Below are 12,811 nucleotides of genomic sequence, written 5' to 3'. Positions count from 1 at the left end.
AAACATCCGTTCCTTCTTGGAAATGACGAAGTAAATTGAATACCTTCCTTGCCCTTGCTCCGCTGTTGGGACCGGCACAATTGCACCTAATCTCTGCAGGTGAGACAGTCTCTCGAACTGCCTCTCACCTGCCTAAGGATGAGCAGTGAGACTCCATGAAGGCTTCCCTGACGGGGTGAGAAAATTCTAAAGCATAGCCATCTCTTATTACCTCCATAAACCACTGGTCTGAAGTAATCTTGGCCCACTGTCCGTAAAACTGAGTCAGCTGTCCTCCAACTCAGAGTGTGGACCAATCTGGCTTCATTATCAGGTCTTACCACTTGCAGTCCCCTGACCAGCCCCCATCCTTGGCCGGTCTTCGGGACCCTCAAAAGGATTGCTGCCTCCCGGAACCCAACTTCTGCGCAGACAAAGAAACTTGTTGGGATGAAAACACCTCACACATCCCAAAAACACCAGCGAACTGGAAAAGGCTTCCTACTGCTCTTCTTATCCTCATGCAGCCTATTTCCTTTTGACTTTTCCAACTGCTTCATTAACGTCTCCAGATCTTCACCAAAAAGCAGTTTCCCTTTACATATCCGCCGACCAATTGTATAACCACAGAAGACGACGAGCCAATACTGTCAACACTATACTCCTGGCCGAGGTCCTAATCAGATATTTGAGTACCCTCCTCAGTCTCCTGTTTTCTCTTGAGACTTCTGTACACATCGCAAACAGGCCCTCTGCATCAGACTACCACAGATGGCAGCACGCAGGCTCAAGGCCGAAACCTCAAACACCCTCTTTGACTGGATCTCCAGCTTTCGATCCCAGACATCCTTTAGTGCAGCTGAACCCACCATCAGGATGGTGGTTTTCTTGGTTACTGCTGACACCAAGGCATCTACCTTGGGCCAAACTCAAGAGTTGTAAGACTTCCTCGGTTAAGGGACAATTTCGCCATCACCCTTGCCACATTTAGCCCAGCTTCTGGAGCATTCCGCTCACGGTCTACTAATTTCTTCACTTTCTCAGGTAAAGGGAAAGCTGAAGAAGGACCCTGAAGACCATCCAGAACCGGATCCACTTCATTGTCCGAATCCTCATATTGCACCTTTACTCCCAGTTCCTTCAAGACGGGAGGAATAAGCGGCTTCAACTCTTCCTTACGGAAAAGACTGACCACTCTTGGGTCATCCCCCTCCACAATCGGGAACTCCTCAGACTCTGACAAATCCCCAGACTTGTCCCGGTTCCTTCCTAGCTTGTGGTCAGTCAAATCATCCCCCTGATTAGCCACAGGTCCACATCTGTCTGATCCTTATCCAGGTCATTTAACCGGTCTTCTGAATCCTCTGAATCCAAATCCCCAAATCTGAGCACCAATGGGTGGAGAAGTGTCCCCAAACGCCTGACTGGAGACAGTTAGGATTCGGCTGCCCCTTTTTGTTATACAGATTGTTTAGACCCTTCAATCCTTCTGGCCAAAAAGGTTTTGTGCATGAGCAAAACAAATTCTGTGGAAAATTCTTCTCCGTCACTGTTGTCGTCCTCAGGCAATTTGAAATTTTTCACCCTCTGATCCTCAGCTCCGGCCTGCATTACCTGAGAAAGAGGAAAGGGGAGTCCTGAGGCTACCGGGCTGGCCCCTGCATCATGTCCTGTGCAGCCTTTTTGATCCTTGCCACAAAATCTCTCCCAGAAGTGCCCTTTATAGGGACCTGCAAATGGATAACCCTCCTGTCAGCAGAATGTTCCAAGGGTCCCTCCCCCCTTGGCACAGTTCGAACACCACGAGGTCAAGTTAAGCTGCAACTGAGTGCTGCTGTAGGCCCTGCAGCTTTTCGCATGCTCCAATGTCTGCACCATTTGGGGGAGGGGAAAGCACGTGGCATGGTCTGGCTCCCGCAGACAATCAAAATGCTGCGGCCCGAGTTGCTGGGAAAAATTACTCAAACGGCAGCCTCACACAGGAAAAGCCTCCTTTCCTCCAGCCTACGATTAAACACCTGGACGCAGCTCCACTGGAAGCATCTACTTCCCCCTCTAGCCTGCCTTTTTTTTTTCTTGAAGTTACAGGCAGTCTAGCAACCCAGCCAAGAAACAAATAAGAATAAAATACTTTCGTGCTGGTGGCTGACTCCTCGGGGAAGGAGCTTTCAGGGAAAGGAGGGAACCAGGACCCCTGGTTTTCCTAACCCTGGATGATGTGGGCTAAAGCAGCACAGGGATCACCAACCAACCGCTCGCCTGGCTCGACCTGAGGGATAGCCTACAAAAGAACCTAGAACCTCAGGGAGCTCTTCTTTCCCTAAACTAAGCTAATCTACTACTACTTTTACTTTTTTTTTTTTTTTGTTTAAACTAGACATGCAGGTTTGCACATTTACTATCTGTTGGAGCCAAAGAAATACTAAGGGACTGCCGGTGGCACTCTCGATTAAGTAGCAGTGTCTGAAAAGTTTTTAGTTCGCTGCCTCCATCTGCTGGTAGGGATTCAAAACTCACTTGTCTGGACTGATCTGGAGTATGAACAGGAACTGCATTTACTTTCCATATTGCTAGGTGCACTCTGGCCATGCTAAAATAAACCCAAAACTTTTCATCATTTGATTAGTAATTTGAGAAAGCAAATGTTTACCTGTAACAGTTGTTCTCACAGGACAGCAGGATGTTAGTCCTCACATATGGGTGACATCATCAGGATGGAGCCCAATCACAGAAAAATTCTGTCAAAGTTTCCAGGACTTTGACTGGCCCCTACTGGGCATGCCCAGCATGGCACTAACCCTGCAGCCAGCAGGGGTCCCCCTTCAGTCTTATTTGAAAGCTACAGGCAGTGCTGAAAAATAAAACAACAAAACGTTACAAACCCAACACCGTGGGGGGGAGGGCGGGTTTCGTGAGGACTAACATCCTGCTGTCCTGTGAGAACACCTGTTACAGGTAAGCAACATTTGCTTTCTCACAGGACAAGCAGGATGGTAGTCCTCACATATGGGGGAGTACCGAGCTGAGGATGTCCGAACATGCACCAAATGTACCCAAAGGCGTGCAACAGGCACAACAACTGGGGCGGAATTTGGTAGAGGGCATCCTGAACCCTACCGGGCAGGCGGAAGGGTGTTGGTACGTCACGTTGTAAATAGGTTACGCAGGACAGACTGGCCGAAGATGGAATCCTGTCTTCCGGCTTTGTCCAAGCAATAGTGGGCTGTAAAAGTATGGAGAGAACTCCAGGTGGCAGCCCTGCAGATGTCAGGAAGCGGCACCAATCGTAGGTGTGCTACTGAAGTCGCCATGGCCCTCACAGTGTGCGCTTTAACACGGTCTTGAAGTGGACTGCCCGCTTGCTGATAGCAGAAGGATATGCAGTCCGCCAACCAGGAGGAGAGAGTCTGCTTACCCACAGACTTCCCTATCTTGTTAGGGTGGAAAGAGACGAACAATTGAGTGCTTTCCCTTTGGGCAGCTATACGGTCTAGGTAAAACGCTAGAGCCCGTTTACAGTCAAGGGTATGCAGAGCCTGTTCTCCTGGGTTGGCATGGGGCCTGGGAAAAAAGATAGGTAGTATGATGGATTGATTAAGATGAAAATCCGAAACTACCTTAGGTAAGAATTTAGGGTGAATGCGGAGTACCACCCGGTCCTGCAGAAGTTTAGTGTAAGGCGGATAGGCAACTAGAGCCTGCAATTCACTAACTCTGTGAGCTGAAGTGATAGGCAGAAGGAAAATCACTTTCCATGTGAGATATCGAAGTTCACAAGAGTGAAGAGGCTCAAATGGTGGTTTCATGAGCCGACCTAGAACCAGATTAAGGTCCCAAGAAGGGGCCGGAGGACGTAGTGGAGGCTTGATATTGAGCAAGCCCTTTAAAAAGTGTGTTACAAGGGGTTGTACTAATATAGGGACATCCCTGACACCTTTATGGATGGCGGCTACTGCACTGACATGCATTCTGATGGAAAAAGTCTTTAGACCTGACTCAGATAGATGCCAGAGATAGTCCAGAAACTTCGGGATTGGACAGGAAAAGGGGTCAAGGGACCTAGAAGAGCACCATGTCGTGAACCTTTTCCATTTGTAAGAGTAAGATTTTCTCGATGGTTTCCGTGAAGCAATCAAGACACGGGAAACTGGTTCAGAAAGGTTAATTGGCTGAAGGATTAACCTTTCAACATCCATGCTGTCAGGGATAAGGCGTGAAGATTGGGATGGCGTAGGCTCCCGTCGTTCTGAGTGATCAGAAGCGGGTCCTTTCCCAAGGGAATGTGCCTGCGGATGGAGAGATCCTGAAGTATTGGGAACCACACTTGGCGTGGCCAGTGAGGTGCTATCAGGATCATGGTTCCCTTGTCCTGACATAACTTCACGAGAGTCTTTGAGAGAAGAGGAAGTGGAGGGAATGCATAGAGCAGACCGGTTGCCCACGAGAGGGAGAATGCGTCTCTGGGTCGAGAGAGTTTGCTGCGAATGAGAGAGCAGTAGTTTTCCACTTTGCGGTTTTGTGGGGACGCAAAGAGGGCTATTCGAGGATATCCCCATTGTTGAAAAATGGAGTTCGCTACTGAGGTGTTGAGAGACCACTCGTGCGGTTGAAAGATGTGACTCAACTTGTCTGCCAGCACATTGTCCACTCCCGGTAAGTAGGTGGCCTTGAGGTACATCGAATGGGAGAGAGCTTCCGCCCAAATCTGTGCAGCTTCCTGACACAAAAGGAAGGAGCCCGTACCTCCCTGCTTGTTGATGTACCACATGGCCACCTGGTTGTCCGTCTGAATCAGGATGACCTGATTTGATAGGCGATCCTGAAAAGCCCTGAGAGCATATCTGATTGCTCGAAGTTCCAGGAAATTTATTTGCTGTTTGGCTTCCTCTGGAGATCTTGTATCTGCAGATCGGCTATGTGGGCTCCTCACCCGAGGTTGGAAGCGTCGGTGGTGAGAATGATTTGAGGATTTGGAACCTGGAAGGGCAATCCCTGGAGGAGATTGGTCTGATTTTTCCACCAGGCGAGAGACAGACTGAGTGAGTCGGTGACGTGGACAATGGCTGAGAGAGGCTGAATAGCTTGAGTCCATTGAGACCTCAGAGTCCAGTGCATGAGTCTCATGGCCAAGCGGGCCATTGGTGTGACATGGACTGAGGACGCCATGTGTCCCAGGAGGAAGAGAAATTGGCGTGCGGTCGCAGAGTGCTGAGACTGCAGCTGGTGAGCAAGAGACACAAGAGTCAGTGCTCGTTGTCGAGGCAGGAAAGCCTTTGCCTGTAAGGTGTCCAAGTCTGCCCCAATGAATGACAAGTTATGAGATGGGACTAAGTAGGATTTGTCATAATTGACGAGAAATCCTAATGAAATTAGAGTGTGTAAGGTTAGATTGAGGGACAACAGAGCAGCTTGCTGAGTGGGAGCCCTGATTAACCAGTCGTCCAGATAGGGGTAGACGTGAACACCTTGTGTCCTGAGGAAGGCTGCGATGACTACGAGGCATTTTGTAAAGACTCGTGGTGCAGACCCTAGGCCGAATGGAAGCACTCTGTATTGAGAGTGCTTGGGGCCTACTAGGAACCTCAGGTACTTGCGATGTGCTGGACTTATCGCAATATGGGTGTATGCGTCCTGGAGGTCCAGAGAGCAGAGCCAGTCTCCGCTTTGTAGAAGAGGTAGAAGCGATCCCAAGGTGACCATCTTGAACATTTCTCGCTGGAGGTACTTGTTGAGGGCCCGTAGGTCCAGAATAGGACGGACGTCTCCCGATTTTTTGGGGATTAGGAAGTACCGGGAATAGAATCTTAGGCCTTGCTGACAGTATGGAACGGGTTCTATTGCTCTTGACTGGAGAAGGAGGTAAACCTCTTGATCCAGAAAAATGGAGTGTTCGGATGTTCTCCACGTCTGTAGAGGTGGGGAGTCCAATGGCAGGGCGAGAAAGTTCAGATGGTAACCCTGAGCAATGACTGCCAATACCCATTGGTCAGATGTGATTGAGTGCCACATGTTGTGGAAGTGGCACAATCGACCTCCCACTGGTATGTGAGACAGAGGAATCTGGCTGCTGCTCTCTAGGTGGAAGTCAAAAACCTGAAGCAGGTCCTGGTTGAGGAGCTGCTTGTGGTTTTTGTTTATGGGCTTGACGAGACTGCGGTTTTTGATAAGGTCTCGTGGCATGGGATCTGGTTGAAGGCGGGTAAGTCTTTTTCGGGTGGAAGAATGACTTCTTAGAGTCCTTTCTGAAGGGCTGTTTTGAGGAGAAGTCAGAAGGCATCAAAGAGAGCTGTCTTAGGGTCTCCTGATGGTCCTTTAATTCTGCCACGTCTGTTGAATCTGTTCACCAAACAGATTATCTCAGACATAAGGCAGGTCGGATAACCGGTCTTTTACTTCTGGGCGAAGGTCAGAAGACTTGAGCCAGGCCCATCGTCTCGTTGAAATAGCAGCTGCAGACACTCTGGTAGAGGTGTCAAAAATGTCATAAGATGTTCTAATCTCATGCTTGCCTGCCTCAAAACCCTTGTTTATTAGGGTTTGTAATTGTTCTTGAAATTGCTGAGGCAGGGAGTCTGAGAAGTCCTGTATCTGCTTGAAAATGACCCTGTTATATTGGGTCATGTAAAGCTGATAGGCGGCAATTCGGGAAATGAGCATGGCTCCTTGGAAAACTCAGCGACCAATGTTATCGAGGAACTTCTGTTCCTTTCCAGGAGGAACAGAAGAGTGAGGCTTTGACCTCTTCGCTCTCTTTTGTGCAGACTCTACCATGACAGAGTGGTGATCAAGCTGTGATTTTTGAAAACTGGGGCTTACTGTACCAAATAGGTAGTGTCAGCTTTCCTGTATACTGGAGCAATTGATCCAGGATGTTCCCAGTTCTTCTTGAGGAGATCGAGAAGGACCTGATGAATGGGAATGGAGGTGATTACCTTAGGGGCATCCAAGAATTGGAGCAACTCCATCATCTGGTGCCTATCATCCTGTTCCATCTGTAATTGGAAGGGAACCAATTCAGACATTTCCTTCACAAAATGTATAAAGGAAATGTCCTCTGGAGGAGAACACTTTCTACTCTCAGTGGGTGAAGGTGGTAAAGGTAAATCATCGGTGTCTGTTGAGGTATCACCACCCCAGGTATCATAAGGATCCGCACCTGTCCCTCTAGGAACTAGAGGGGGACAGGGTGGTTGGATACCTGAAGGACCCGGTCTAGGTTCCGAAGGAATCTGAGGAATTATCGGAGGCACGATGATGGCATCGAAGGCACCGGTGCAGGCATTGAAGGCATCGATGGATGACTCTGTGGCACTGGACGTATCGGCACCGATGGATGGATCGGTGGCAAGGGACGTACTGACATCGATGGCTGAGGCAGAACTCCCGATGGAGGGATGCGAAACGGTGTTTCTCCTCCCGAAGATGCTGTCAGCGGGGAGGGCATCGGAGCCATCGGAGACCCGAGATCCATCGGTGGAAAAGTAGTCATGAGCACTTCCATCCTGGATATCAGCAGTGCCAGCGCTGCCGGAATCGGGTCGATGATCGGTTCCAGAGGCGGTGCCAGTGTCGGTGCCGGAGGAACCTAAAGATGTTGCATCGCCTTGTCGATGGCCTCCTGAACCATCTGGTCCAGTTCTTCTCAGAGACCTGGCGCAAGCAGCCCCGGCTCCAGAACAGAAGAAGGAGGCAGAGGCATAGCCGGAGGGACCACCGTTAAAGGCAGAGTTGCGGCTCCCGATCCCCGATCTGGTGAGGGTTGCCTCTGTAATCCAGTCGCAGGAATGGTCGGTGCCTTTCCTGGACGGGGTTTTTCCGACAGTGGCTTGGACGATGGCAAGGTCGATGATTTCGCTCCCTCAATGGTCCGAGTCTTACGGTGTTGATGGCGTTGTTTCTCCCTGCGATCCCCTCGATCCTGAGAGGGAGTCGATGGCCGAGAAGTCGTCGATGCCGGTGCGAAGTTGACTGTGCCGGTTCTGAAGACGTCGATGCAATGGACTGAGTTGGGGTTTGAGCTCGGAAGAGAAGTTCCATCTTCTCCATTCTGGCCTTGCGACCCTTCTGTGTCATTAGGGCACATTTGGTGCAGGTTAAGACTTCGTGTTCTCGTCCTAGACACATTATACAGACTTTATGGGGGTCTGTGATGGACATGGTGCGGGTACAGTCCGGGCACCGACGAAACCCTGACGCCATGGCAAAAAAAATTGAGCGCGGTACGGTCGATGGCCAGTAGGCTGTGAGGGCCAAACTCAACGGTAATCGATGGAAAACGGTTAAAACTTACCGGAGTACCGTGGACTGAGAAAAGTTAGAGGAGGGACCCCTGTGGGGCAATTTAACTTTTAGTAATTCCATGAGGAAAATTCCTGTGAGGAATCTCTTCAGAGCTCCTTTACCACGAGGCTACTGCTGCGTGGAAAAAAGAAGACTGAAGGGGGACCCCTGCTGGCTGCAGGGTTAGTGCCATGCTGGGCATGCCCAGTAGGGGCCAGTCAAAGTTCTGGAAACTTTGACAGAAGTTTTCCGTGATTGGGCTCCATCCTGATGATGTCACCCATATGTGAGGACTACCATCCTGCTTCTCCTGTGAGAAATATTAGATGTCTCTCACTGTTTCACAAAATAAGAGAGGAATTCTCACCCTTCTTTTTCTTCTTCTTCTTCTTTACATCCCCTTGTCTAAAAATAAAAACTCCATTTAATCACAGATATAAATACATGACTTTTTAAAATGTTTTGAAAGCAAAATGTTTAGTCCTCCCACATTGGCAATGGTAGTAATGCAATTGTGACCCCAGTGAGAGTTGGGTGGGAGGGCATTAACCTCCTACATTTTACAGCATCCCCAATCTCAGGCAAAAAGCCAAAAAGTGATCATCCTCTGCTTATTGCTCAGACCGTGCACTCAGAACGTAGCCAAAGAGAGTGAGAAGCAATATGCATGACCATTATATATGTCTTTATGCTACTTGTAAGGGCTTTATTTACCTGAAGACACACAATGATAGGAATTCTTGGTAAATTTGACTCCAGGAAGATTTTGCTCCAAGGATAAAATTTGAAGCTGCTAGAAATTGAATCCTAGCAAAAACCTGCCTGGAGTCCAACAGGCTTCAGAGACACAGATCTACTACCATTATTACAACAAATGGAGAGTAAAGGATGGCAGGGATAGGAGGCCAGTGTTTCCTTAACTGCAGAATTCTTGAGATGTTAATGTAGGGTAGTGGTTTTCAAATGAGGTCTACAAACAAGTTTTCAGGGTCAGCAAAATATGCAAATTGTCCTGGCCCTTGGGCCAAGTATATGGAAATACTGAAGACCAGACACTTTTGGAGGCCTTGAAGACTAAAGTTGAAAACCACTGGTGACAGGATTACCAGATGGCCTCAGGTCACAGGCTAAGCTAGTTCCATTTTTATCCCATGGCATGCATGGGCTTTTAGCACAGCTTTCTTTAGGGAAATCATCAAGTCCAAGCATGCAACATGGAAAAACCAGGACTGGACCAGCTTGTCTGATGATCTCAAGCTGTCTGGTAATTCTGCTTATTAGCCCTGTGTGTATGTCATCTCAGGGCATTCTGCTTCCAAAGTTATGAAAATAAACATAACCATCATAGAAACAAGGTCAGTCTAAAAGGATCTTTATGTTACTACAGTTAAAAAAAATGGCAAAATGTATAGGTCATCTGTCTTCTGCCTTAAACTACATAAGGACTGCCAACTTAATCGGAGAGGGGAAGCATTTCTCGTGTGTCACTTCTATCTGCATTTGCCATCTCTTACCCCTTCTCGTTCTGCTGATTTTCTCCGGTGAGTTTTCCCGCTTTTTTGCGGACAAAAGTGGCACCTGCAGAATTTTCCAGAGCATCCACGTCTACTTTGAGTGACATAGAGTCCGATGATGGCAAATGTTTGCTAAAACTGCCGAATAGGGCTGAGTTTAGGAACACAAATGAAATCCATTAAAAGCTCTCTACCAAAACACAAAATCAAAAAGTTTGGTATTTCATTTTTCAAACATACACACACACACACACATTATACATTAAACACATACATATATGCATATGTACTGTATAATATGTGTGCGTTTCTGTGTATATCAGGGGCTCTCAATGGCCACAACCCAGTCAAGTTTTCAGAATTGCCACAATGAACATTCATGACAGCTGTTTGCCTGTTCATAGATCTTATGTATATTCATTGTGGCAATCCTGAAAATCCGACCAGGTTGCAGTCCTTGAGGACAAAGTTTGGGGACCCCCCAATATGTAGGGTTTTTTATTGTTTTGTTTTCATATAAATATATACATACATATACACACACAATAATCAGATGGAGTAAATGGAGTAAGTGTCTCTCACTAAGTTCTTTTGATTAGCTTCACGTGGTGACCCTGTTGCATATCATCTAGACTAAATCTCATCCAGGCGACTACCACTACTGAAGTATAATAGGAAGCAAAAAGAAAAAAAAAGCCAAGTCCATTCATACTAGCTGCACATTGCGCAAGATAAAATGGTGCCCACTCTTAGTCTAAGCAATAGAGCTAATGAAAGTGGTAGCGATATAGTGTTGAATACTCAGGTGAAGATAAGACCCCCTGGAGCAGCTATAGGCCATGGTGAACCTGTTCATGGACCCACTGCAGCAGCTGACAGACCACAGAGGTTAATGAAAAAATTAAGAGGATTATCTTCTATTAGGTAGAATCTTGAAAATAAAAAGATGATGAACTGCTAATATTATGACAGAAATGCCATATTTAAACTTCTGGGGTTCACAAAGAGTACCCACCAAAATAATGTAAAAAAGAGCAATATCAAACCACTGGCCTGATTAAGAAGAATTTCCAAGCACACTCTGATATGTTGCTTATAAAAATTACATCCTATGAACTCCAGAAAGAAGTTCTCTTTGGCAAAATGAAAGCAGTAAGAAAGGCATTAGCAGTAATTTTGACAGACTGAGATCACGCCTAACATAACCTGGTTTAGGAATGAGGTTCATTCCTGTCAAGGTATGCACGAAAACAAACCCAGTTGGAGAAACTACTCCTTGTAAAAACAAGAGCAGAATTCCTAATAAATGATCCTGTTACTTCTTTATCTGCCAATACACATAATTTACTTACAAACATACCATTAAAAACCCTAAACTAACAGCTTGATGTTCATGGACTATTAAATTCTTTTCTCCTAGTCACTAGGAAATGAAGTCAACTTCATGTGTCATCTACTCCAACTGGTTGGCAAATGGACTGACATGTAAAATGTGCCAATTAGCCGAACTATTTCAGTTTTCAAACTGCCCTGCCTCTCTGGAGGGGCAGGTAGAAGAGAGACATTTAGGTACACACATGGAAAGCAGTACTGCAGCAGACAGCAGCTGCATCCTCCTCCTTCCCCCACCTGGATCACATCATGCACCTATCCTAACAGGTCATGCACCCCTACAGGCAGAGATGCTACAGATAGTATAAGATGGAGGAAGGTGGTGGGAATCGTATAGCAGGGACACTACAAGGACACCAAACCCATGCTCAATAGCAGTATGGATGCCTTGGTGCTGGAGATGGATGGGTTTAAGTTTGCAAAAGGTAGTGGTGGTGAATGAGAAGAGTAAAAAGTGCAAGGAAGCAGTGTTTTAAGAAGAATGGCTCAGTGACTAAAGGAATGAACTCTGGTTAGGAGAAGTCTCAATTCAAAAACCCCCTCTGCTGCTGATACAGCTGAAGACATGTTTGCCTTAAATCTCTTTCCAGGCCATGCACACACACAAAATAAAATGTATGTTGAATACACAGCAACATAGTTAATAATGGCAGATAAAGACTCAAATGGTCCATCTAGTCTGTCCATCAGACTGCTGCTCTGCACAGGTTAACCCATACAGAAATGTTACACCTAAAGTTAACACAAGTTATTGTTTTTCATTTCCAACCACTGGCTACTAAAGATTCTCTGTGTTTATCCCATGCCCTTCATCACCTCTTCCAGGAGGGCATTCCATACATTCATCACCCTTCTTGGGAAGAAATATTTCCTGTTTTTCCTTAACCTACCACCTTGGAGTTTCCTATGACGACTCCTGGGGTTTTACAGCTTCCTTTCCATCAGAAAAGAGCTATATTCTTGGGCATCATATAAACCTTTCAGGTATTTAAGTCTGTATCACATCTACCCTCTCTCTCTTCTCCTCTCTTCCAGGGTATACAGGATTTAGGTCTTCCAGTCTCATCTTTTGGTGTACACCCCTTACCATTATGGTTGCCTTTCTCTAGACCACTTCCATCCTGTCTCTATCCTTCTTTAGATTCGGTTTCCAGAATTGAACACAGTACTCCAGGTGAGGCCTCAAAGACCTGTACAGGGGCATTATCACCTCCTTCTTCCTGCTAGTTATGCCTATCTATGCAACTCAAAACCCCTCTGTCCTTAGTCACCACCTTGTCACACTGCTTAGTTAACTTCAGATTGTCAGACGCTATCAACCTAAGGTCTCTCTCCCAGGCAATACACAGTCTTTCACCCCCGATCACATACAGTTTCTTGGGATTACTGCACCCCCAAATGCATGATTCTGCACTTCTGGCATTAAATCCCAAGTGCCAAACCTTTGACTACTCCTCTAACTCAGGTGTGTCTATTCTGTTGTAGATCTTAGTTTCATTTGCAAAAAGACACTTTACCTTCTAACCCACTCACAATATCGCTCATAAAGATATTGAGTAGAACCAATCACAGACAGACAGTCCACTTATCAGTGTTCTCTCCTCAAATTCACTGTTTGTAGTCAACCAATTTTTAATTTATTCAAC

The 12,811-nt window shown here is 46.7% G+C and overlaps 1 protein-coding gene across 1 annotated transcript in view; it reads right to left on the bottom strand.

The window, feature by feature from the left end:
* SRP72 (signal recognition particle 72) overlaps positions 1-12,811 on the bottom strand; it is a 256,651-nt gene that overhangs the window by 31,624 nt on the left and 212,216 nt on the right. Inside the window, exons 16-17 of the mRNA XM_029601669.1 lie at positions 9,774-9,911; positions 8,627-8,664 (exon numbers count right to left, since the gene is read on the bottom strand). Coding sequence (XP_029457529.1) covers positions 8,627-8,664; positions 9,774-9,911 — 176 coding nt within the window. The remainder of the gene's footprint in view (positions 1-8,626; positions 8,665-9,773; positions 9,912-12,811) is intronic.

The sequence above is a fragment of the Rhinatrema bivittatum genome, chromosome 1 (genome assembly GCF_901001135.1).
Source record: "Rhinatrema bivittatum chromosome 1, aRhiBiv1.1, whole genome shotgun sequence".
In the NCBI taxonomy this organism is placed as follows: Eukaryota; Metazoa; Chordata; class Amphibia; order Gymnophiona; family Rhinatrematidae; genus Rhinatrema; species Rhinatrema bivittatum.
The sequence above is the reverse complement of the archived record's forward strand: the minus strand, read 5'-3'. Positions and strand labels throughout refer to the sequence as shown.